Raw genomic sequence first — 23,657 nt, 5'->3', positions numbered from 1 at the left:
ACACCAGGTCCTACTGAGTTAAGCCCTACTCCTAATTTGTGTACCTCTGTAAATGGGTTTGGGAGACGAAGATCGGTGTCCTGGTTGTACGTAAATGATACTCAGTCAAAACCCCAATCAATTTAAGAGGAAAAGTCTCCAAAGTAGATGAAGGCTGCCTCTCTAAAAACATGTGGGCCCTAGGCTGCCATTGGATTAACTCAGAGAGAAGCAGCCTACTTGGGAGCAATACAATGGTCCATTCTCATTCCGTAATAATCCTTGTAGGTATTGCAAGCATATGACTCCGCAGAGAAAAGGCTACTACAAGCACCTCTCTGAAGAAGGGTTTCGGCTACAGATTAAAAAAGTACAAATGTCAACGGTAAGTAGCTATGCCCTTCATTTTATATTAACTTCATTTTCACCAGTGCAGTAGTTGTATTGCAACCGTAGTGGTTTGACTGGAGTTTGTGAACCTGCTGCTGTGGTATTTAAAGGCTTCCAGGAGGCATGGTCGCGTAGCTCTTAACCTTAAGAGAGAATTCTTAGTGGAAACCGTGTGACGATATCATGCCCAGCTGCCGGATGTTTCTAATTGGTTGTGTTTGTTGTTCCTGGATTTATTGTGTTTTGTCACATTATCTAGATAAACCAAAGCTGAGAAATTCTCCTCCTGTTTTCATGAATATTCATTGAAGCCAATCAGTCTCCAGAGGACGATCAGCAAGGCTTGTACAACAGTTGTACATTATTGTTGTAACTATTATTGTTGACGTTATTAAGGGCACTAATGAAAGCCTGCCTTGTTTGACTAATCTCAGCACAGTTTATGAATAATGAAGCCATCCACTTCTCTATTCTGCTTCTTTTCCCCCCCTATTGTACAAGTCAGTCTCAACAACTGCAGATATGTGTATGTGGTTTGATACTAACGAGCAAGATTGACCCTATTTGGGTGTCATTATTTTTGACTCATGCATCATGGAATGAACCTCATGTTCTCAGTTAAGTCTAAAACATACTGTGGGCTTCATTTTGTGATTGTAGTCCCCACCAACCTCTTGCGATTGGATGCTCCTGGTTGAACAGAAGAATGTAAGGAACACTCTTTTTTGGTCATTTTTCTGTCAAACAACCAAGAAATGTAGCATTGTTTCTAAAGAACAAACTAAATGATCACAGAATTGGTAGTGGTGATGCTTGATGCTTCTCCAGCGACACAGATGACAGAGCAGCAGGGATCTTTGTCCTCCTGTGGCTTTAGTGTGACTGTTTTTCCTCCGGCAGATAAATGTCAGAGTTACAACCATGGACGCTGAGCTGGAGTTTGCCATCCTGCCCAGCACGACTGGCAAACAGCTTTTTGACCAGGTACACTGTGCATTACAATCAAACAGGTGCTTAGACAGGCAGGTGTGTCATTGTGCTACTTATTGGTATACGTTTAGATAGTGAAGACGATCGGGCTGAGGGAGACCTGGTTCTTCGGCCTCCAGTATCAGGACAGCAAAGGCTTCTCCACCTGGCTCAAGCTCAACAAGAGGGTGAGGAGAATGTCTGTGTTTGAACTTTACATCCCTCCCCCGACATTTGGATTCAAAATAAAGATGTAATCATGCTTATGGTTATGCTACCGTTAACCCATTGAGGCTAATTAGTACGCATTTCTTCATTCCGGCATCCCTCTGCTGTGGGATGCCGATCCCCCAGGTCACGGCTCAAGATGTGAAGAGAGACAACCCTTTGCTGATTAAGTTCAGGGCCAAGTTTTACCCCGAGGATGTCACGGATGAACTGATCCAGGAGGCAACGCAGCGCCTCTTCTTTCTGCAGGTTGGAGACGAGCACAAGCACATTGCTTTTATGAGGAAAATTTGCGACCCTGAAACATGGGATGGAAAAGATGGACTGTCCTAATCACTGTAATTAATTTTATGATTACAATTGTATTTGTATGGATAGAGAATGATCAAGACCCACTCATTTACTCTTGATGTATGCTAAAAGGAGCGCAAGATTCATAGTAAAAGAACAATAGGAATCAGTTGTAAGCGCATTAAGAATCTGGTAAAAGTGGATATCACAATGAAGGCTGTCTCATGCAAGTGCACCCAGCAGATGCATGAGACAAATAAGGAATCTCAATCAAAACAAAACACTAAACCTTTAACGACCTACAAGAATCATCTATGATGACTCATGTAGATCCCATTAACCCTCGGGGGTCTTCCATTAAGGGAGTATATGCCCACAAAAGAGGGTCCAGCTGCACTGAATTAACACCAGAACACATAGGGTCTCTCCCCCTGTAAGTCGCATCATCATTAACACCATTGTGTACCTCATCATAAACCAATAGGGATTTGTGTGTTGAAGCAGATCTTTCAGTCTTTTTCTGTGTTTCAGGTAAAAGAATGCATCCTAAATGATGACATCTACTGTCCACCCGAGACTGCGGTGCTCTTGGCCTCGTATGCGGTTCAGGTCAAACAAGGAGACTACAGGAAAGACTATCACGTATCGGGATACCTCGCAAGAGAGAAGCTGCTGCCACAGAGGCACTGAGTCCTATGGTTATGAGTGTTCAGCAAAGTTCAACTCAATTCTAGTTTCAGCCATCTGAATTCTAACCGCTGTGTCCTCTTTACTGATAAAACCAGGGTTTTGGAGCAGCACAAGCTGAATATAAATCAGTGGGAGGAAAGAATCCAGGTGTGGCATCAAGAGCACAAGGGACTGCTGAGGTACTGCAGTCTTACTTCATCAAAAGCCAATTCATGCATTGTTTTTTTTTTGTAAGCAGGTGTTCTGTAGCTCATTAAATTACTCCACACCACAGAGAAGATGCCATGGTGGAGTACCTCAAGATAGCCCAGGATCTGGAGATGTACGGGGTCAACTACTTCAACATCAAGAACAAGAAAGGATCAGAGCTGTGGTTGGGAGTGGACGCACTGGGGCTGAACATCTACGACAAGAAGGACAAGTAGGCTGCAGTTTCAAAATGCCTCTGACAAGTTGTGAATCAATATATGCTACTTCATTCATGGTCCCCAGAGGACAACTACTACCCATTTGTTGATCCCCTGACCTTCCATCTAGCATCACAATGAGGCTGACTTTTCCTCTCTTTTTTTGAAGTATCGCAACGAATTATTGAATGGATTTTGACAAAATGCAATACAGATATGCATGGTCCCCAGAGGATGAACCCTAATGACTTTGGTGATCCCTTAAAGATCCCCTACAGACTGAAAAGCACATCTATGTTTTGCATGCTAACATACCAGACTAAGATTGTGAACATGCATAGATTCAGCTAATGTGCATCATCACTGTGAGCATGTTAGCATGTTGAAGTTAGCATTCAGCTCAGAGCACCACTGTGCCAAAAGTACAGCCTCCAAGAACTGACCTTTTTTTTTCCTCAGAGTGTCATAATTATGTTTTGACTGTATGTAAAAAAAAAAAAAAAACACAATAGGCTCTGTTAACTAATGTGGTACAACATGCCAATATTTTACAGGATGACCCCAAAGATTGGTTTCCCCTGGAGTGAGATCAGAAACATTTCCTTCAATGACAAGAAGTTTCTCATCAAACCAATCGACAAGAAAGCTCCGGTATGCAAAAAAAACAACAACAATATCATTGATGGTGATTCATCTGCAGCAGCTACAAATTCTTTGAGGCATGTCATTACGTGAAATGTAGCACAGGCCACACCGACGGGAGGTTTAGTTAGCGGGAAACTTGCTATTTTTTCTGCATACCTAGAGTCAGACTTTGTGCAGGTATGTTGATCTGTGAGCTTATCTTAGCCAAACTCAATTCATGGGTATTTGTGGATGGGATTAAATAGCTGCTCCTTTCGCCAGTGCTTAGGGTTTAATACCACATGGTACTCATTATTTTAGCATTAGCAATTTTTATGAAATAGTTTTCCCAACTATCCTACGAGAAATTCTTCAGAGATATGCCTATTCATATTTATTTAGCTGTGACTATAAACAGGAGATGCGAGAGAATGTCATATCCTTGTTACTGGGGAAATTACCAATTTTGCAAACGCATAAATTACAAGTAGTTTAATGACAGCTGCTGCTGCTTGATCTCACTCACAAACATGAATTTAGCCTCGCACTTCAATTTTCCTGCATGCGCAGACTTCAGGAAAGCCAATTGTTTAGAAAAATGAACTTAGTTCTCCCAAACAAAAGCAAACCCCTTCAGGACATAAACCTATTCTTAACTGTAAAACAGCTCTGATGATGTGTCATAAATCACTGAATACTGATTTTTGTGTTAAAAAGGACTTTGTTTTCTACGTACCCCGTCTTCGCATCAACAAACGAATCCTGGCATTGTGTATGGGGAACCACGACCTGTACATGCGCAGACGTAAGCCTGACACCATCGAGGTGCAGCAGATGAAGGCCCAGGCCAGGGAGGAGAAGAACAAGAGGCAGATGGAGAGGTGAGGAAGGAGGACATAAAGAAGGCCTATTTAAAAAAAAAATAAAAACTTCTACAGTTTACAATGTGTTCTCTCTGCTTTAAGAAAGAATTGTCGGGGGAATCGAGTTTTTTTTTCAGATGTGTATTTATGCACAATTCTCCTGTCAGGGCTCTGCTCGAGAGTGAGAAGAAAAAGCGAGAAAATGCTGAAAAGGAAACAGAGAAGATTGCTCGTGAGACCATGGAGCTGATGGAGAGATTGAGACAGATTGAAGAGCAGACAAAGAGAGCTCAAGATGGTCTGACAACTTTCTGAATACAAATGTTTCTCAAACTTGAGTTTTATATTTTTTCCTGTTTAAGAACATCAAAAGAAGCTTGCAGTGCATTGAAATATTTGTGATTTTAGGATCTCTATGAAGTATATACTATGTGGGCCTATCTGGGTATATGTGTAGGATGATTGTTTTTTTTTGATTTTTTTGTGCACCGGTGTATTTGTGTTTCAGAGCTGGAGGAGCAGACTCACAGGGCTCTTGAGTTAGAGAAGGAGAGGACAATTGCTCAGGAGGAGGCTGAGCGGCTGGACAAAGACCGCAGAGCTGCAGTGGAAGCTAAAGCAGCGCTGCTGCACCAGTCTGAAAGCCAGATCAAGAGCCAGGAAAGTCTGGTAAAAGAAACAAAAAAACACACACCTGCATACTGGGTTTAATTCAACTCCACTTGAATCGATTAAATTATAAAGTGGATTCCTTCCTTTAAAAGAGAAAAAAAAAAAAACAGCTGTAAAGGGATTATTCCAATTAACTTTATTTCCATGATCAAGAACTCATTATGGTATATTTACATATATTGATCGAGTCCACCTTTAAGCTAGAAACTAAGGTTCACAAATTCAGCTTGATGGTATACTTCAAATCATTCCCATTTCTAGCTGACTGAAAAGCAAGGCCATTTACCGCATAACACCTAAGTGCAGGCACAGACACGCACACACATGTTCTCTCTAACACAGACCGACACACACAGGCGGAGCACAATGACCTCAGATCAGGAGCACTCTTAACTCTCTTCCCATTTGTGTGCGTGTGTATAGGCCACTGAGCTGGCAGAGCTTACCTCTAAGATCTCCCAGCTGGAAGACGCCAAGAAGAAAAAGGACGAGGAGGCGAATAGATGGCAGGAAAGGGTGAGAATTAATGAAAGAGCCACGAGAGAGCGAGAGATAAAGGATGAATCAAACATGAGCAAAAAGGGATGTCTGACACGTCTTAGCTTTAGGCCCAGGCAAAGCAGACGCAAGGCGTCGATCCACAAAGTAGTTTATCAGTAGACTTTCAAATTAGGATTGTATGAACTTTATGGGTGTCACTTCATTGTCACAGGTAGCAAGCCTCAGCCCTGTGATGCCATTGTTGGTTAAAACAAACCATTAAATGTACATACAAATTTCACGAAAAGATTTTCCAAAAGTATATGCAAATCTTCGTATACTAATAAGAAGTGCTATATTGAACTAGCAGTCGCCACATTATTTCCACCTTATTTTTGAATGACCAACGGAGACTGATGCACGCAATGCTGAGAAACCTTAAGTCACAGAGGACCACATATTTGGGAAATCAGTCTCAATGTAATACCGATTCTTCCATATGATCTATATAAGCAAATAGGACCACCATTGAGAAGACTATTTCCATAAAGTAATTCTTACCGATCGCTAAACTACAAAACCTCCTCTGGCAAAGGCATGGCCCGCTCTACTCTAAGTCAATCAAAAGGCAGAGTAGGGCGGGTCCACCATAGTAGGTCTGATTCTCCGCAACATCAGAACCAACAATTCAAGGCTCCCTGTGTTTACATTTCCAAAGGCAAAGTTTGACAGGGAGTTGTACGTCAGCTAATTAAAAGGGATTACGTTGTAATTTGTAGGTTTGGAGGATACTGGGGCAGTATCAGCAAGAAAAAAGGATTGACCGAAGAACAAAAAAAAAAAAAAAAAAAAAAATCTAAAAAAGAGGCGGTGTTAGAGTACGCGCAAAAAAAGGGATTCAACTTGGAGGAAAGCTAGTAGGCTCCTTGCACTTGAATATCCATCCACAGCAACAGCAATTTGTGTGCGTTGACAGGCGACGGTGGTAGAAGCTGATTTGGAGCGAACCAAAGAGGAGCTGAAGACTAAACTCATGGGTGTCAACATCCAGGACTCGGTCCAGCCTCATATGCACGAGCACGACGAGACGGATGAGAGCAGTGCCGAGGCGAGCGCCGAGCTGACACCTCCGGGCATGGTCCGAGATCGCAGTGAGGAGGAAAGAGTAACGGAGGCCCAGAAGAACCAGCGGCTGCAGAAAAACCTCAAGGTAAAGTTAAGTGAACGCTATCAAAGTCCCTACTTTTTCTGTTCTGTCGTTCACCGTCGGGTCAGAGGTCATGGTTTAGATGGAGATTAGCAGTCCCTGGGCTGTCCTGGAGCTTTTCAGAGTGTGTAGACATTTCGTAGAAATTTTGCATTCATGGTCCCCAGAGGATGAGCCCCACTGGCTTTGGTGAGCACCTGGCTTTTTTGTATATATTTTTTTTTTCCTCTAGTGCCACCAGGTGGTTGACATATTTGATTTTGAGTAAAATATATCTTGACAAATATTAGATAGATGCTTTAATCCTCATCTGGCCACATCAGCTCGAAATTCAAATTCTTTGGTATACAAATAAATCCAGAGACATACATACAAAAAGAATGGAATTCCCCTGTCCTCGGGCGCACATTGTGTTTAGTCCTATTTTCCAAATGTCAGCATGCTAACCGGCTAAATTAACTTGATAAATATTAACTGCTAAACATCAGTATGACTGCGTTGACATTGTGAGCATGTCAGTGTATGCTGACATAAGCATTTAGCTCAAAGCACGGCTGTGCCTTAGTACAGCTTCAGAGCCGCTAGCTGAAGACTCTCGGCCTTGTTTACGGAGAAAGTCTAGATCACGGACTTCAACTCTTCAGAACAGTTTTTTTATAGTAATTTTTAAAGTAACTTTCACGTAGAACTTGTGTGGAGTGACGTGTGCTTTAAGCTTAATATTACTGTGTGGTGGATGCCACTTCCTTTTCTCAGGTCTCGGAAATCACATTTTTGTTGCTGCTGTAAGATTTTGAAAGTGTTTTGGTACTCTGTGCTGCCTGTACACACAGTCATTTAGAGGTTTTGACTCTCCTCTAAATATGGCAGCTTAATTGCCACCACAGAATGTGTATCACCCAGAACTAAGTGCACTCTGCATAATAAAACATTGTCATTCTATTGGTTTTATTCAATTCGCAAATCTCATACAGACCCAGGGCTGTAACAAATGAAATAACATTGGTCTCTATCTCACAGCCCAAACAAGATATGGTACTGCGTAGAGGACTCAACACAAAACTGGACTTAATAACGATGCACAATAGCGTGTTTTCAGATGGGGATTCAGTGGAGTACAGGGGTCCCGGGAGAGGGGCAGGGCTTCTGAATGGTCTCCTAAAGATTTTAAGGGAAAGGGGATCTTATTCACTGTGTGTTTGTGTTCTCTTTCAGTTCCTGAGCATTGAGCTGGCTGGAGCTGTAGACGAGAGCAAAAAGACCCCCAATGACCTGATCCACGCCGAGAATGTGAAGGCGGGCCGAGACAAATACAAGACCCTGCGTCAGATTCGTCAGGGCAACACCAAACAACGCATTGATGAATTTGAGTCCATGTGAGAGGGGCTGCTGTAAAGGCCCACTCAGACTGAAGGATATAGATGATGAAATATTACACATCGAGACATTTTAGAAGCACGTAGGTGCAGATTATTGCATAGGTAGAAAATTAACCTGACATAACGGGCTGAATATGACAGCAAATTATACTGTTGCCGCCTTTAATGTCCATGATTTTAATGTCATTTCATCAGGAAACAAAGTCACAACTTTTAAAAAAATACATTACAATTACATAGAAACAAAAAAAAAAAGCATTCACGGTCCACTTGAACCATCATCTATGCTGTCATTTATGAAAAGGTTTGCCGTTGTCCTTCGTATTACAATTCCAATCATGCCAACTGATGAAAATGTTAGACGTTGATTAATGAGAGAGATGACATTTGAGATACTTCCATCGAAATGTTTTTTCTCATTGCATCAATAAAAAAATACACTGAAACACGTGTGCTTGTTTGTCCATGTGAAGGAGGACGAGTCCCCTTAACTGGGCCCGATAAGGCAAACCGTTCAAAAGCTGCCATCAGATAGAATTAATTATCAATCTCAACGTCCATCCAATACAAATACACAGGAAATGAAAACTGATGTAGCTGGCATAACCCCCACCCACAGCTCCCATCACTGCCTGTTACTACATAACAGAAGGCAATATGCCTAAATGAATAGAAAATGGATTTCTCTCAAAAGTCAGTTATTGTGTGGGACAATATGTATTTTATCCACAACAATTACTACCATGTTTTGTGGATTCAGCCACTGGATACGAACAAGCCTCTATAGCCAAACAAAAGTATTGTTTAAATCCCAAATGAACTGGAATAGTCATATTCTGAACAGATGTTCAGTGACGGTGTTGCCGAGAGCCGTGGCCTGTCACGTTCCAGCTGGTTGCTCTCGCGAGACTTATCAACACGCCAGAGTACAAAATCAAGTTACAGAGTTCAAATCGTTACTCGCAAGTTCTTCGTTGGCGCTGCAGGCGATGAAACGGGTTACTTTGTGTGTAAAGAAAAAAAACAAAAAAGAGAGAGAAAGAAAGCAAAAGTTAGCCAGTCCTTCATTCGCGGAGCAGAGTCGGACGGGACGTCCCTACGTCGTCGACAGCTCGGAATTTCATATCCGCAGAAGCATATGACGGGAGTCTCTCAGAGTGTTGTTGTATTTGTTCACCGCGCGACCAGCGCACTGCTTTGAAACGGTCGCGAGCCGGGGATGGCTTTTCGCCTTTTGAGCTTGTCCGACTTGGAGGAGAGCTCTTTGATAATGAATCACTGGGATCGGCTGAACACCGCGGACACCTGTGCGTGCGCGACCACGGCAGAGCTCAGCAAAGCCGTGTCAGTGTCATTGGGTTTGGATTCGGTGTATTCTCCGCTCAACAACATGCACCCGTGCTCCGGCGGCGCCTTTGCAGACTTCGACCCGGTCGCGGAGAACAGTTCCCGGAGGAGGGCGCCGGAGTTAGGACCCCGAATTATGGACCCGGAGGGCAGCCGGCTCCTGCTGAGCGGCGCCGACCCGAGGGACGACGAGGACTTTGGAGAAGTGTGCCACGGCGTTACGCAGGTGAGCTGCATGGATCTGCTCCGGTCGGGCGACGCGGGCAGCGCGCAAAGCGAGGCGCGCGTCTCGGCGATATCCAGATATGTCTGCAAGGAATCCAACTTGTTCATGAGCCCGACGGAGCTGCCCGGACCCTCTCAAGTGGACAGACCATACTCCGTGTACTCCGCCGGTCCAAACCTATACAGGGACACGCCGGGTGTGTGGCGCGCGTACAGCAGCCGATCCGAGCTGGAGAGAGGCGGATCCGGCGGACATGATGTCTTGTGTAAATACTGTAATTGCGAGCAAGCCTCTCTCGGATCCAGACAGGAATGTCACTGTATCTGGTTCAACAAGGGTGAGCAGGGTGGCAGAGGTGGCGTGCGAGCGGCGATGACCCAAGGGTACGGCCAAGTGGAAAGTTACGAGAGTGCGATTCCCCAAGAGCAGCTCACTTCGTCCGCCATCAAGACCGAACCTTCAGTTTGGATGGATTGCTCGGATCGCAGTTTCAGGTAAAAAATGACATAAAATAAAGGAAAAGCAGATTTTAATGATTTGCTCTAACTTGGTTTACATTGGCATCAAGTCAGGAGGGCAGCCCTGATAAAAGCTACATTCTTTCCGTCCACTTAATATAGTCTCATATTTCTTTAATTAGTAATACAAATGCAGAGTCTGGACTTGTTGGATTTGGTCCACTTTTTATTTTTTTATTTCTTTAAAGTGTTTATTAAATCCATTATATTACTTTAACGCTGCCCTGTCCTTCTGTTCTTCTTCTAATATCTTGATATTACCCTAAAGGGATTATTGCACTTCTTACAAGGCAAATAAAAAAGAAATGCAGTAAACATTTGTTTTGGACCATTTTCGACGTCGAAACCTAGTCCAGCTGCGCCTCGGCATTCAATTGCATTCAACAGCCCTATGTCCTTGGCCAAGTTTGTGTTTCAGCATCAAAGTTAACCCTATCCCTAACTTCCCACTAATACCATGTAATATATCACTATAAACAAGAGATACAGCACCTGCTCTGTGCTTCGGATGGAGGACAATGTCCTGTTTCCACTTCTTTGATTCCTTCCTTAAAATCTGGAACGGCCAACTTCATTTGTTGTTGTATCGTCAGTCCTGGAACAGAGAAATCTCCGACTGTAATTGGAATTAGATTTAGGGAAATAGAACCCCAAATGGCATAATACCCTCTGAGGACATAGTGACTTCAAAGCTTTTTACTGTGCCCGTCTCCCTTATTGTTGCCGTCTGAGATGAAAATCTATAACTGTGTAGTAGCTGTGCCTGCTTTGGAAGCCCTTAAAAATAGCCCAATTCATTTAAATGTCTGTGTATGTGTGTGTGTGCATCCAGGCATGACAATCTGTTTCCAGGTGTGTACCTGTCGGACAGGAGAGTGTGCCAGGTGTGCGGCGATGATGCCTCCGGCTGTCACTATGGAGCCGTCACCTGTGGGAGCTGCAAAGTATTCTTCAAGAGGGCCGCCGCAGGTGGGTGCGACACACACAAACGCACACAAAATGAGTCAACTGCTGATTTAATTTCTTACACCCACTCACAGCAGGGCACAGTGACCTGACATTATGAGGTTGACTTGCTTGTTATCAGTAAACACCCACATATCTTTGCCTTGAGCGGACGGAAGCCGAGACAATGTTGAGCTTGCTGCCCTAAACCCCCCCCCACCCCCCCCCCGCAGTCCACCCCACCCACTCTGGGCTTTTTCCTGTACCACCAGGTAAGCAAAACCACCTGTGTGCCAGCCGGAATGACTGCACCATCGACAAGCTGAGGAGGAAAAACTGCGCCTCGTGCCGCTTGAAGAGATGCTTCATGTCGGGAATGAGCCTTAAAGGTGAGGGACTAACGAGAAGATCAGAGCGAGAGACCGGGAGAGGAAAGTATGCGTGGTGTGTATTTGGAAAAATGGGGTCAGGGCAGTTAGAAAACGTACACGCATTGGATCAGAACATACTAATCAAATGTTCTAGCTTAACTGCAGTGGAACAAATCCATTTCTCCAAAGGTTTCTTGGCCAGTGGCCTCGTGGTTATGATAAGGAACAGCTCCAGTGGCTGACAGTCATTTAAGTATTAGCCCTGTTTATACGATTTCGTTCCAGTTCTTTTCCAGATATTTTTTCCCAGCTATCTGTTGTGTAATAAATCAGACAAAACAACTAGGAAATGGAAGCTTTTTATCTCCTTTTATTTTTTCCCTCATGTGTTCTGCCCGTCTGTATCGTCTGTTGTGGGTTCTAGGTCGCAGGCTGAAGGGAACTGGGCAGGCGAGGAGCGGAGATGAGGAGCTAGGGCCCGGTGAAAGGGCCGGCAGGAGAGACCTAATGTTGGAGCCAGGATGTGCAGCTGTCAGGGCTCAAAGTGAGGATCGGTGTGCCATACAGGGTTCGTACGGTCATGAAAAACCTGGAAAAGTCATGGAATTTTAAAATGGTTATTTCCAGGTCTGGAAAAGTGCTTGAAAAAAATAAAATCCTAAAAGTTTTGGAGAAGTCATGGAAATGTGTTATATTCATATTTTCATGTCGTTCATTTAAGCTGAGTTGCCAGCCAGCGTTTCTCAGATTGGAGTGAGACGAGGAGAAAAGGTGATGTCGTGATCTTCGCACTAGAACATCTTTGACGTGACATGTCGAGTCTTGGCCAATCAGCGTTCAGAGGCCTACACCGTCTTTCCCTCTGTTACAGTTTAAGTTCCGTTATAGTTCAGACTTGCTGGGTTAAGTTGACGTCCACTGCATGCGGAACTTTGTCGACTGTTAACGTTCATCATTATCGTGATTTAGGAGGAAAAAACGTAACGTGATGAAACATGCAGCCCCCCCGTGTTCCAGGTTCAGTTCACGCGGTCGCTCATTAACGTTAAACCGGAACACCGGCGCATCTGGTTGCAAGTTTTTTTGTTGTTTTTTTAACTCAAAGTAGAATGAGGCGATTTCGTGGTCAAGAATAACTTTCATGACCATGAAACATGAGGTCCAGATACTGATGAGATGATGAGGTCAAAGAGCTTCATGAAGAGGAGGCTGGTTATGTAGCGCAGCTTGACGCAGGGCTGAGATGTGAAGGAGCTGGGCCTGGATAAAGGTGGAGGTCTAAACAGACGTGAGTACAGCTTCCCACTGTCACAGTATTTTAAATACATTGATAAGGCAGGGTATGCTAAATGTAGCCTCTGCTCCAAGGAGATAAAGTACAGCAACAAGGGCTCACATGCCCTCTCATCACACTGTTCACTTTGATGACCATAGCCAGTATACTAACAGTCCCATGTTGCTCTAAAGAACCCTGAAGTAATGAGAGTTGTGTTAAGGTGCCTGTACCTTCATTTCAGCGGGTTGCTAATGCAGAGGTATGTTTGATCACAGCTATTATTTTACTCTTGATAAACTACCATAGCCAGAGTAGATTATCATTTTCATTTAAATAATTGAACTAGATTGAATGCATATTAATTGCAAATAGAAGATAGGCCACAAAAGAAAAACAGCTGTACAGTAACAGTGGAAGTTAATATGAAGCCGTACAGTAACAGTGGAAGTTAATATGAAGCCATACAGTAACAGTGGAAGTTAATATGAAGCTGTACAGTAACAGTGGAAGTTAATATGAAGTCATACAGTAACAGTGGAAGTTAATATGAAGCCATACAGTAACAGGGTTCAATGAAAACGAATCACTTTATTTGTACAGGCGATGGTTCTCGCTACTCTTGCTCTCTTGGTTTTTATTTGACCAAAACTTTTGAAAATGAGACCTCGGTCTCAATGGATTTTGTCTAAATAAAGGTTAATATTAATAATAGAGCTGAAATACTGATTCATAACTGAATAATAAATTAGTTTTTTGCTGAAAGTAAATATCGTCTTATCACTTAATTGTCTTCTCAGAGTACACCAGAATGCTACATTTTAAAGCTCATATTTAAAATGAAATCTCTAAAGTCTCTCATTCGTTTGTGTCATTTATGGTATACTGTATGCTTTGGAATTCTCATTGTTAGTTTAAATACGACATTTTCTCACTTTTTCACAAAATGTTTGGTCATGGAAATTTGGTTTAAAGTTATTGAAAAGTCATGGAAAAGTCATGGAAATCCATTGGTCAGAATGTGTATGAACCCTGGCCATAAGCTCCAGTGTCACGCCAACTCAGTGCCGAACATATTCCATAAAACATGTCGCAATATTTTGTTTTTAAACTATTTGTGTGTGTGTGTGTGTGTGTGTGTGTGTGTGTGTGTGTGTGTGCGTGTGTGTGTGTGTGTGTGTGTGTGTGTGTGTCTGGAGCAGCATCCCAGGCCCTGGCTCTAGGCATCCCCCCGACCCCGCGCTCATGCTTCTCCCTGCTCAGCGTCCTGCAGGCCATCGAGCCGGCCGTGGTCAACGCGGGACACGACCACGCGCAGCCAGACAGCCCCGTGTCTTTGCTCACCAGCCTCAATGAGCTGGGGGAGAGACAGCTGGTAACCGTGGTGCGTTGGGCCAAGGCGATACCAGGTAAACTCAAGTCCGGGCCAAGGTGCGTGGCTGCATGCGGGCGATTTCCGCCGAGGCTGCGGGTGATGAATTGTTTTGGTTTCGGCGTAATACCAGACAAACCACATGCTTTGTGTGAGGCCAAGCAAAAAAAAACAAGACACTACAAGGTCAGCCGTGTCCTGTTGAGCTAGAGATGGGATAGTCGCTCAGTCGCTTAATGGCAGCTGTGGCTCAGATCGATCGTCCTTTAATCGTAAGGTTTGGCGGTTTGATCCCCGGCTCCTCCTGTCCGCACATCCAAGCGCTGAACCCCATGTTGCTCCCCTGGTGCTTCACATCAGCCCACTGTTCCTAAATTCTTCGCAATGGTTAAACACAGTGGTCAGGCTTCATGTATGTAAACAAGGGAAATTAAGTACACAGTAATTACACAGACGAGGTCAACAGGCACCGGGAAAAAGTCTAGTGTCTGATGTAACATCTGTTGTCATTGTGCAAGGGCCTCGACCTCTTGCTCTAGAGATAACGGGCAGCGCCAGGAGTTTTATGCCAGTCGAACTTCCTCAGTTTGAGAGGCCAATCCCTGTTCGTATATTAGCCACTAGAGGGGGATATGTTCACGTTCAAGCCAAGAGTGGCAGGCTGGAAAAAGACAGCAATGTACCCACACTGTGGTATTCCTTTTATTAGCCTGAAGTCTTCACATCTGTTATACCCACTTGTGTTATTTAAACGTGTTTTTAACAGGTTTCCGTGACATGCACGTAGACGACCAGATGTCAGTGATTCAGTTGTCATGGATGGGGGTGATGGTGTTCGCTTTGGGCTGGAGGTCCTACACTCTCACCAACAGCTCCCTGCTCTACTTCGCTCCAGACCTGGTTTTCAATGAGTGAGTAACAGAAAGCACTCACTTTACACTCCACACCAAGAGTTCTAATATTGGGTTTGAATTAAAAAAAGGGGGAAGAAGTCAAACAAAGAAGGTTTGTTCGGGTCTGAACAGCCAAGACAATCATAGTGACATTTGGTTTGTTGGAATATCATGAGATTCCACCTGTCACCGCGACTGGAAGTAAAGGCACAGTGGAATACGAGCTTCAGAGGAAGATTTCTGGGTTTTTCTTTTTCTTTATATCACACGATCACGGTAAACAACTTTGTTCTGCTTTCACCATGTCTTTTGTACGTGCTGCTGTACTTGGCCGCAGAGGGATCTCACCTCAGATGAGTTATTCCATTTCATCTTCACAAAACCATCATCGGTCGCCAAGAACCGCAGCGGCATCGAGTCATTTCTTTTTTTGTTTTCTTCAACTTTGACAAGTTTCGATTCGCACCTCAACCTCCTTCAGCCTCTTTGAAAAGAAACCCCGTTTCTGACACCTCGGCTCCTGTCTTTTGTCTTTTATTTGTACTTAAACCTTAACGCAGAGTTCGTGAAGCAAATCCACTGCCTCTTATCAGTAAATTGTTTTCGGTGTTGAAGCCGGGTGCCGCTCTGAATGCTAAAGCCAGCCACTGGCCTTCAGAGCCGCTTTCACTCGGCTGGAGTTTCGCGCGAGATTAGCAAAAGCACTCATTCCGTCTGCATCAGACCTCTGTCACTCTATCGGGCTGCCTCTGACCTGCATGGTAATGGTTACGCCTGCCCTCGTAGCTGACCCTCATTTTTCTCTGCCTCTCTGTCGTTCTCTTTTTCCATTACCCGGCTCACTCATTTCTTCTCACCTCTGCTGCTTTTTTTCCCCCTCTTTTTCACATCTGCCTCCATTAATTGTCTTCGTCCTTTCTCTATCTCTCTCTGCCTGCCGCTTTCCTTGAAACTCCTCCACCACCCGGTGCTCCTACTTCTCCTCTCAGTGTTTTTTTGTTTCCCCCTCCTCCTCACAGCCAACGGATGGAAGTGTCCAGTATGTATGAACACTGTGTGAGGATGAAGCTGCTCTCCCAAAGGTTCTGCATGCTGAAGGTCACTCAGGAGGAGTTCCTCTGCATGAAGGCGCTGGTCCTCTTCAGCATCAGTGAGTCCTCCCCGTGGTGGGAGATAAGCATCTGAAGTAATAAGTTGAATGTCAACTCTGCAAGTGAAATATGACCATAATAGAGTTCAGCCGAGCTTCAGAGAATTGATGGGATGGATAAAGTCTGGGAGAGTTATTGTCGTGTGCCGGCCTTTTGTGCTCACAGTGCCAGTGGAGGGCCTGAAGAACCAGCGCCATTTTGATGAGCTGCGGACCTCCTACATCAACGAGCTGGACCGCTTGGCCAGCCACTGTGGAGAGACCACCCGCACACAGCGACTGTTTCAGCTCACGCAGCTGCTGGACTCCCTCCAGTCGGTAATGGACACAATTCGCCTTCATATATATGAAAAAAAAAAAAACACACACACACTGACTTTGTGAACGATTACATAAATGTGTCGCAGAACTACCGCTCGAACAGAAAATAGTGCAAAGTGCACCAAATGTGAATTTAAAACAATACCGTGCTAACTTGTGAACTAACTAGGCCGCATGGAGATTTGTTTGTCATGTCATGGCTGGCTGACTCTGAATCGAGGCGATCAGTTATTGCATTTCAAATCAAGCCGTCTCTTTCAGTGCAGTTACAGACCTACACAGACTGTGATATCATACCGACGACGGTAATGCCTTCTGAACCCGGGGTGCATCTCCAGCTTGTGCATAAATCCCCAGAAATCCACCAGGGTTAAACACATACCAAAGGGTCATGTGACTGCTTTGGCTTCTCTCCACTGGTTGCACATCAGGAGGGGAAAATGATGAGTCACCCTCTAGTGGTAGCATTGCCACATTAATAATAACCATAAGGAATTGACACACATAATCTGGGACCTTAAATGTAGTCCCAGTCAACATCATTTAGTACAGGCGGAGTGCTCTCACACACCAACCTGCGTGCTGTACTGACAGGAAACACAGCCGCAGCAAAGCAGGTCATATCTGCAGACGCAAATGTGCTGACGTGCACCATGAACCGACCAAGAGAGAAAATGCTACTTTAAAACTGCTACAAACTGTTCAAGAGTGCCAGCATGTGATCTCTGAACCGGTTACGTTGGAGAGGGAAGGATGGAATTTAAATTTGTCCAAATAAAAATCCAGAGCAAACTAAATCGATGAAAGAAAAGGAGAAAGATTAACCAAGTGTTGTCTTTGAGAACGAGAGAGTTAATAGTTTACTCGTCTGTTATTCAGCTGCTGGAGACAATTAACACTTTACAAACTCGTGTGTCTGGAGTGCTTTAAAAAGCCTAAAGTCACAAAGACTGACATTTTGTACATAGATATACATGTTCACACCTCTATCTCTATATATATATATAGATATAGATATATATAGATATAGATATAGATATATATATATATAGATATAGATATATATAGATATATATAGATATAGATAGATAGAGATATATATATAGATATATATAACTATTCCTAAACATTACATTTTTCTAAACTGCATTAAAACTAAAAGCTCCCAGTCTATTTTATGGTGACTATAAGCCTTCATATGTGTTAACGAATGGTTTTTAATCACCCATGTACAGTATCATTTATTTTTTTGCACATTATTAATTAATTTATTTTATTTAAAAAGGGACCATGTACAGTTTAAAACATAAATGTCACCATTTGATGCACCGTACCAGATTATAGCTTTAAGTTAATTTGCTTGTCCCTGGGCAGGTCGAAACAAGGAAAGCACAACAACAAACAGTACGGGGGAAAGACACAATACAAAGCTACACACAATAGCACATCATAAATGTAGGTTTGTCAGATAAAAGCAAGTCATGAAGACCGTAAGAATCAAGGTCAGTGAGTACAGAGCGGAGCAGCTTTTAACAGACTCTATAAGCCGGTTTTGAAAGTGCTGATAGAGCAGCAGCTCCTCACATCGTCAGGCAGGGTGTTCCACTGATTTGTGGCTTTTACAGAGAAAGCTGAGTGCACCAAATGCAGTGCGGCATCACCCTGCTTCATGCACAGATGTAGCCAAAGACAAAGTCAGTACAACCTGAAAGAAAGCATCATTTCAGACACATTTGTTATTCCCAAAACTGTGCTTCCGTGGATTTGAACTACTTTTTAGAAACGTTGTTAATGGAGATATGAACAAAGACTCTTGGTAGGGATGCGACCACTAGAGGGTGGAGATCCACTGCTTTTGCTCCTTAGTGCTACTAGAAGCTTTAATACGAATTGGGTAAGAATTATGCAAGTTTAAAAAAAACCTCCTCTGTGACATCGGTGGTTGGGGCCTGACCAGAGGAGCTGGAAAGTTTCCTCCCAAAGAGAGCCGAGCTGCAGCCGTTTCAGCAGCACGTCTTTCACTGTGGAGTTTGACTCTTAAAGGCTCAGCTTGGTCAGTGTCCCACTCACATCTGCTAACGCCGCACGAGCTTGAGGGCAGCCGGGGATTGTCTAGCGGGGCCCTTTAGGCAGAAAAGCGGAGTTGATCGAGACTGTACCTCTCTGCTTTGCCCTGCCTGCGGGGCTTAGAGCGTCGCAATGAGTGTCATCTTTTTAAATCGCCTCCCAAAGCTCGTGTCAAAAGACGGGCTTCAATGTCCTTTGCCGTTTCCTCTTAAATCCGCAGGCTTTGTCCCCCCCCCCCCCCCCCGCCCCCAACGCCGCACAAATGTCTGCGTTAAATCTTTGTCGCTAATAACCTCCATCTTTCTCCTTTCTGCTGTTCTCAGATCGTGAGGAAGTTGCACCAGTTCACCTACGACCTGTTCCTCCGAGCTCAGACCCTCCAGACGCGCGTCAACTTCCCGGAGATGATCTCCGAGATTGTCAGCGTCCATGTGCCCAAGATCCTGTCGGGCATGGTCAAGCCCATCCTTTTCCACAACACCGCCTAAAAAGGAGAGCCTCTGTGTTTGTCCTAATGTGTCGCTCGAGCGCCGGCATCTTTGGTGAGCTAGAGAGGTGTTTGAGATTTTCGGGGGGGGGGGAGTGAAACGGATGAAAAGGGCATAAAGCACATTCTTCCAATCTAATTGCATCCACTTTGTTCTTCTAACTGCCTGCTATCTGTATCACACACACACACACACACACACACACACACACAGCACGTTTTTCTGGAGCCGATTTTAAAAAAACACAGCATGCATTCCTACACACAGGCTCATGAACCGCCTGGCATGTAGTCGTCTTCATATTTAACTCACAACGGGCTAGACTTTATTTCAGGAGGCGGAGCCGGTAGTGAGAGAGTTCGCATAGTTCACATCGCCGTAGCTTGTGTGAGTGTGCGCAGTGGTATGACATTTGCACTAGCTTCTTAACAATGAATGTTATTGTGTGTGTGCACCTGAGATGAGCGCAGTTGATTGACAGCTAATAAACGGTTGCGGCGTGCATGCTAAGACACCAAGCTGTCTCGCCTGAACAAGAAGACATCACTCTCATTCTAATCGATAGGAATAATAGCCGACTAATCGTTTTAGGGGTCCACAAAAACAAAACACGCTTTTAAACTGCAAGTGACTGCATCAATGCCAATTCCAAAATGTATATTATTTATGAATGAATCAAAGAGGTCACTCTGAAGAAAATGATTGTCCGAAATACTTGAGTATGACTCATTAGTCCACTAACTATTGGCAAATTCTTTTTGCTTGTTTTTGAATGCTAAATATTAGTCAAGTGCAATTTGTTTTCCAGAAGGAACATTTCATACTGTTGTGACTTTTCTACAGTTTCTTAAAAAGTGTCCTTCGCAAGTGCTTTGTTGTGTAGTGTGTCATCACGCACTCATTGTAGCTTCTGGCATTTTTCTCAAAAAAAAAAAAAAAAAAAAAAAAAAAAAAAAAAAGGTCCAGCCAAGAATCAGCTCACTGTGTGACAGCTCATCATGTAATAAAAAAAAAGTGAAGCATGCGTGTGTATCTTGTTTGTTTGAAACAATAATGGAGGGGGCAGAGTTGACGGGGAATGCACGCGGTCGTATTGCAGCATGCTTAGGGTGGTACAAATGTTTCTCCGCCTGCCAAGATTTATTTCAGTCGGCTACGCAGCCGAGTGGACAGACGGGCCCTTTTTAGAAAAGTCTTTTCCACCCTCAGGATTATCCCAGTTGTCCACCCAGCCAGGTAATAGATCACAGCGGGAATCCGGAGAGCACAGTCAAACGAGGAGGCCCCGGCTGATTTATTTCCTCCCATGGATCCTGCAGGAATCGGCCAATGTCTGCAGCCCTGACACCAGAAACACGCCGCCTGTGTTTTACTGCCATCTAGTGGCCGCTGTCGGATCTGCATCAGCAGTAGAGATGCACAACATCTCTTGGATCCATTGACATTTTGCATCGTAATGTTATTGAACACGGATCCACGCGATGTTGGAACGGGGTTACCGTTAAATGGTCAGAGTCACGAGAGGGGAGGTCGTAGCATGGAAGGGGACAAGTCAATAAAGGGTGCGTTGTAATCAGAGGCATAGTTAGGGACTATATAGTGAAACTCTTAATAGATCAACATTTTTTAAATCTTATTTATAGAAAGATATCACATCTGTACAGTAGGGCTTAAGAGGAAACGGCTCTTTTTGAGAGCCGGTTTATTTTTACATGGTGCGTTTAAAAGCCCCAACTGTAAAAAGCCAGCCTGGCTGTCTGTGTAACCTCTGCCGCCATTTTAACTCCCATTTCCTGAACAACCTCTTTCAACAAGTATTTGTCCCCTCTCATAAATGAATTGGAGCCGAACGACATAGGGTTTTGAAGGACACGCTGAAATATCACTTATTTCTAAATATATTCCCCCGCTATACACATGCCCCTGTGGTTTCCCCTTAAAAGGGAACGGTTGTCTCGTTTGGTTTGCAATGATCAAAAATGTATGCGTTGATGTCGACATTTGAACTTAGCTTGGATTCCATTTGATATCTGTGTTTTCTCCGAGTCTGCTCTGCATCAATATTACATGCCTATTCTAGCAAAAGAGGGATTTTTTTTTCCCCTCTCGGGTAATGGTGACCGCAGAAAGCACAAACACACGGACCACAAACAACAAAAGTTGAAACTATTTCCTCATGTGGAGATTAAGGAAAGACTTAACAGGAGAGGGTTTCAACGTGACTCTGGACATGCGAGAGCGAAACGCAGAAAAGAAAACAAAAACTCGACGCCGAAGTTACCCAACACTCGCAAATATTCCCGCTCCCGTGGAATTGTGGTTGTCATGCGGCTCAATACTTCTTGCAGGACCCGAGATAAAACCCCGGCGATGATGTCTTTAACGCCAGGTTACCGCAATTCGCGGCTACAGTGACCGTAAAACAATTAAGAGCGCAAAGAGGTGGTAAGATGACACCCCTGAATGGGCCGTTTCTGTGGCCCTTCTAATGGAGGGCCATTCCTACCCAAGCACCAGTCCATTAACAACCAATTAACTTCCTATTAATATTTTACCAGACAGGGCCTCTCTTCCTGACGTGTTTTTAAGGAGCTTTTCCCAGGAGTGTTTGAACATGAGCAGCTTTTAGCAGCAGCATAAAGAGGCCTGTGTAATGGGCTGAAGGAGGAGGAGAGGCAACCCGATAGCACTGAGAGGCTGAGGAGGGGAGAGAGAGAGAGAGAGAGAGGAGAGAGGAGACAGACTCCTGCAGCTGGCATGCCCCGAGCCGGGACCCAAACACAGACACACAAAACAGGGCTAGGGGTCCATGATTTTATGGCCACCACACGAGATCAGACACGAGTAACGGCCTTGTGCCATTAGTGCAATTGCGGGGTATATTTGAAAGATGACAGTACAGAAATGGGGGAGACAGAGAGAGGGGTACGACATGCAACAAAAAAGGTCCAAAGACCGTAATCGAACCCGGGATGTTGCTGTTATATGGGCTGCCACGTGTAACCTTTCGGCTACCGAAGCGCTCCGGGGCCGATCGTGTTTTGATAGCCGAATTTGTTCCTGATTAGTTTTCTCTTGTTTGTTTAAAATTGCAGCCGAGTAGCAGTTTTGCCTGCAGGTTCACCGCAAAATAAAGTCTTAAAACGGCAACATCCACCTGGCTCCTGCTCTGCCCCGAGCTGTAGCGTTGTGCTGCGGTAGGGCTGGTTTGGCTGGACATTTAGAACTAGATTAGGGAAACTCCCTGCCTTGAGACAAAAAGAAAAAGAGAGAGACCATTATGACTACAGCCTGAGGCTACTCCCAACGGACAAGGCATTTGTCTTCACTTGAAAGTATGATTTATTTTTCCACCAGTCAGAAGGGTTATGTTTGTCACCGCACACTGAACTTTTTGAAATAGCAGCAGAGGCAGAAATGGAAAACAAAAAAAAACAGAAAGAGAAAAGCTCCACTGCTTTCCTAACGCTCTCTGGAAGACTTCCAAAGACTTTGCTTCTATGGTTACCTTGTTTGAGATCACTTTCGGTCTTCATTAACTTTAGTTAATAATACTGAACCTTGTGTCTAACTTATCAGCAGGAGGAGCATTTGTGTGTGTTGATGATTAAGAGAAAGAGGGGAATGTGGGGAGGGGGGATGTGGTTGTATCAGGTTCCCTCCACTGGGTGTAGATGTGGTCTTAGATTTCTCTCTGGGCTGCTGATTAACTGTGTGTGTGTGTGTGTGTGTGTGTGTGTGTGTGTGTGTGTGTGTGTGCTGGGAGAGCACTGAGGAGGAGAGGAACTTCAGCTTTAATTTCCCCCAGCTCCAGATATTACACCCCCGCGCTCTCTGTTTTTATTGGAACAGAGAGCAGAAAACACCAAGTGTTTATGAAGCATTAAAACGAGGTGGGGAACTCGAGGGTGGGACTGTAAATCTATACATTTGGCTCTGTCTCTCCCCGAGCAGGATTAATCCTTTTACGGCGGATTTCGGGTGTTTTACCAAAGAGCGACGATTTCTTGCGAGAAATCATGTTTATCATCTCGGCGTGGACGACAGAAGGCTGGAGAAAATACTCCGTTGAGGGGGGGGAGGGAGTGAGAAATGGAGGCAGGACTTTGGAGAGAAGGGGGCACATGCGTGGTGGGGAGAGGAGTCATTTTGGGGTTGAAGGCACAGGAGGAAGGAATTATTGTGCATTACCCTAATGGCCGTTGGAACAAACGGATGGGCGAGGAGACCGCATTACATTCTATTAACTCGGCTTTTGTTTTCCATGAACTGTTAATGACGTACGAAGGCGAGCGCTGCGCTGCTCTCCAGGACAATACATGCTCTGTGCTTCTAATTGTTCTCAGGGAAGTGCCGACGGTCTTCGTACCTGGAGACACATTAGCTGGCTCTAATTAGAGTAAATATTCTTCTGGTGCAACACCGGCGCTGCCTCGCCTCGCCGATCCGACAGCGCCGTGTTTTTTTTCTTGCGGGGATGTTCGTGCATCTCCTGGCCCTTCTCTGT

At 44.4% G+C, this 23,657-nt stretch overlaps 2 protein-coding genes across 3 annotated transcripts; both read left to right on the top strand.

The window, feature by feature from the left end:
• The first annotated feature begins 274 nt into the window (after nt 1-274).
• LOC116389281 (moesin-like) lies at nt 275-8,180 on the top strand. Its single transcript, XM_031857875.1, has 15 exons — nt 275-364; nt 1,030-1,077; nt 1,270-1,353; nt 1,431-1,526; nt 1,693-1,815; nt 2,389-2,540; nt 2,643-2,726; nt 2,822-2,968; nt 3,509-3,605; nt 4,296-4,459; nt 4,609-4,739; nt 4,950-5,110; nt 5,537-5,629; nt 6,570-6,803; nt 8,016-8,180. Exons 1-15 carry the CDS (start codon nt 281-283, stop codon nt 8,178-8,180), a joined length of 1,863 nt encoding a protein of 620 aa, XP_031713735.1. The 5' UTR covers nt 275-280.
• A 985-nt stretch (nt 8,181-9,165) lies between these two features.
• Nucleotides 9,166-20,690, top strand: LOC116389280 (progesterone receptor-like). Of its 2 annotated transcripts, none has more exons than XM_031857874.1 (9): nt 9,166-10,246; nt 11,103-11,239; nt 11,488-11,604; nt 12,011-12,130; nt 14,062-14,268; nt 14,998-15,142; nt 16,144-16,274; nt 16,441-16,592; nt 18,986-20,690. In XM_031857874.1, exons 1-9 carry the CDS (start codon nt 9,399-9,401, stop codon nt 19,148-19,150), a joined length of 2,022 nt encoding a protein of 673 aa, XP_031713734.1. In that variant the 5' UTR covers nt 9,166-9,398; the 3' UTR covers nt 19,151-20,690. The 2 variants fall into 2 exon arrangements, with proteins under 2 accessions (XP_031713734.1, XP_031713733.1); XM_031857873.1 differs by having other exon boundaries at nt 12,011-12,154.
• The last annotated feature ends 2,967 nt before the right edge of the window (nt 20,691-23,657 follow it).

This window comes from Anarrhichthys ocellatus, unplaced genomic scaffold, assembly GCF_004355925.1.
Source record: "Anarrhichthys ocellatus isolate YVR2014 unplaced genomic scaffold, GSC_Weel_1.0 scaffold19, whole genome shotgun sequence".
Classification (NCBI taxonomy): Eukaryota; Metazoa; Chordata; class Actinopteri; order Perciformes; family Anarhichadidae; genus Anarrhichthys; species Anarrhichthys ocellatus.
The sequence above is the reverse complement of the archived record's forward strand: the minus strand, read 5'-3'. Positions and strand labels throughout refer to the sequence as shown.

Excerpts from the sequence above, each read along its gene's own strand:
- LOC116389280 (XM_031857873.1), top strand. The coding sequence starts at position 9,399 with ATGGCTTTTCGCCTTTTGAGCTTGTCCGACTTGGAGGAGAGCTCTTTG. Across the intron at positions 14,269-14,997 it reads TTGGGCCAAGGCGATACCAG|GTTTCCGTGACATGCACGTA; the intron begins GTAAACTCAAGT and ends TGTTTTTAACAG. Across the intron at positions 15,143-16,143 it reads CCAGACCTGGTTTTCAATGA|CCAACGGATGGAAGTGTCCA; the intron begins GTGAGTAACAGA and ends TCCTCCTCACAG.
- LOC116389281 (XM_031857875.1), top strand. The coding sequence starts at position 281 with ATGACTCCGCAGAGAAAAGGCTACTACAAGCACCTCTCTGAAGAAGGG. Across the intron at positions 3,606-4,295 it reads CAATCGACAAGAAAGCTCCG|GACTTTGTTTTCTACGTACC; the intron begins GTATGCAAAAAA and ends TGTGTTAAAAAG. Across the intron at positions 4,740-4,949 it reads GACAAAGAGAGCTCAAGATG|AGCTGGAGGAGCAGACTCAC; the intron begins GTCTGACAACTT and ends TTTGTGTTTCAG.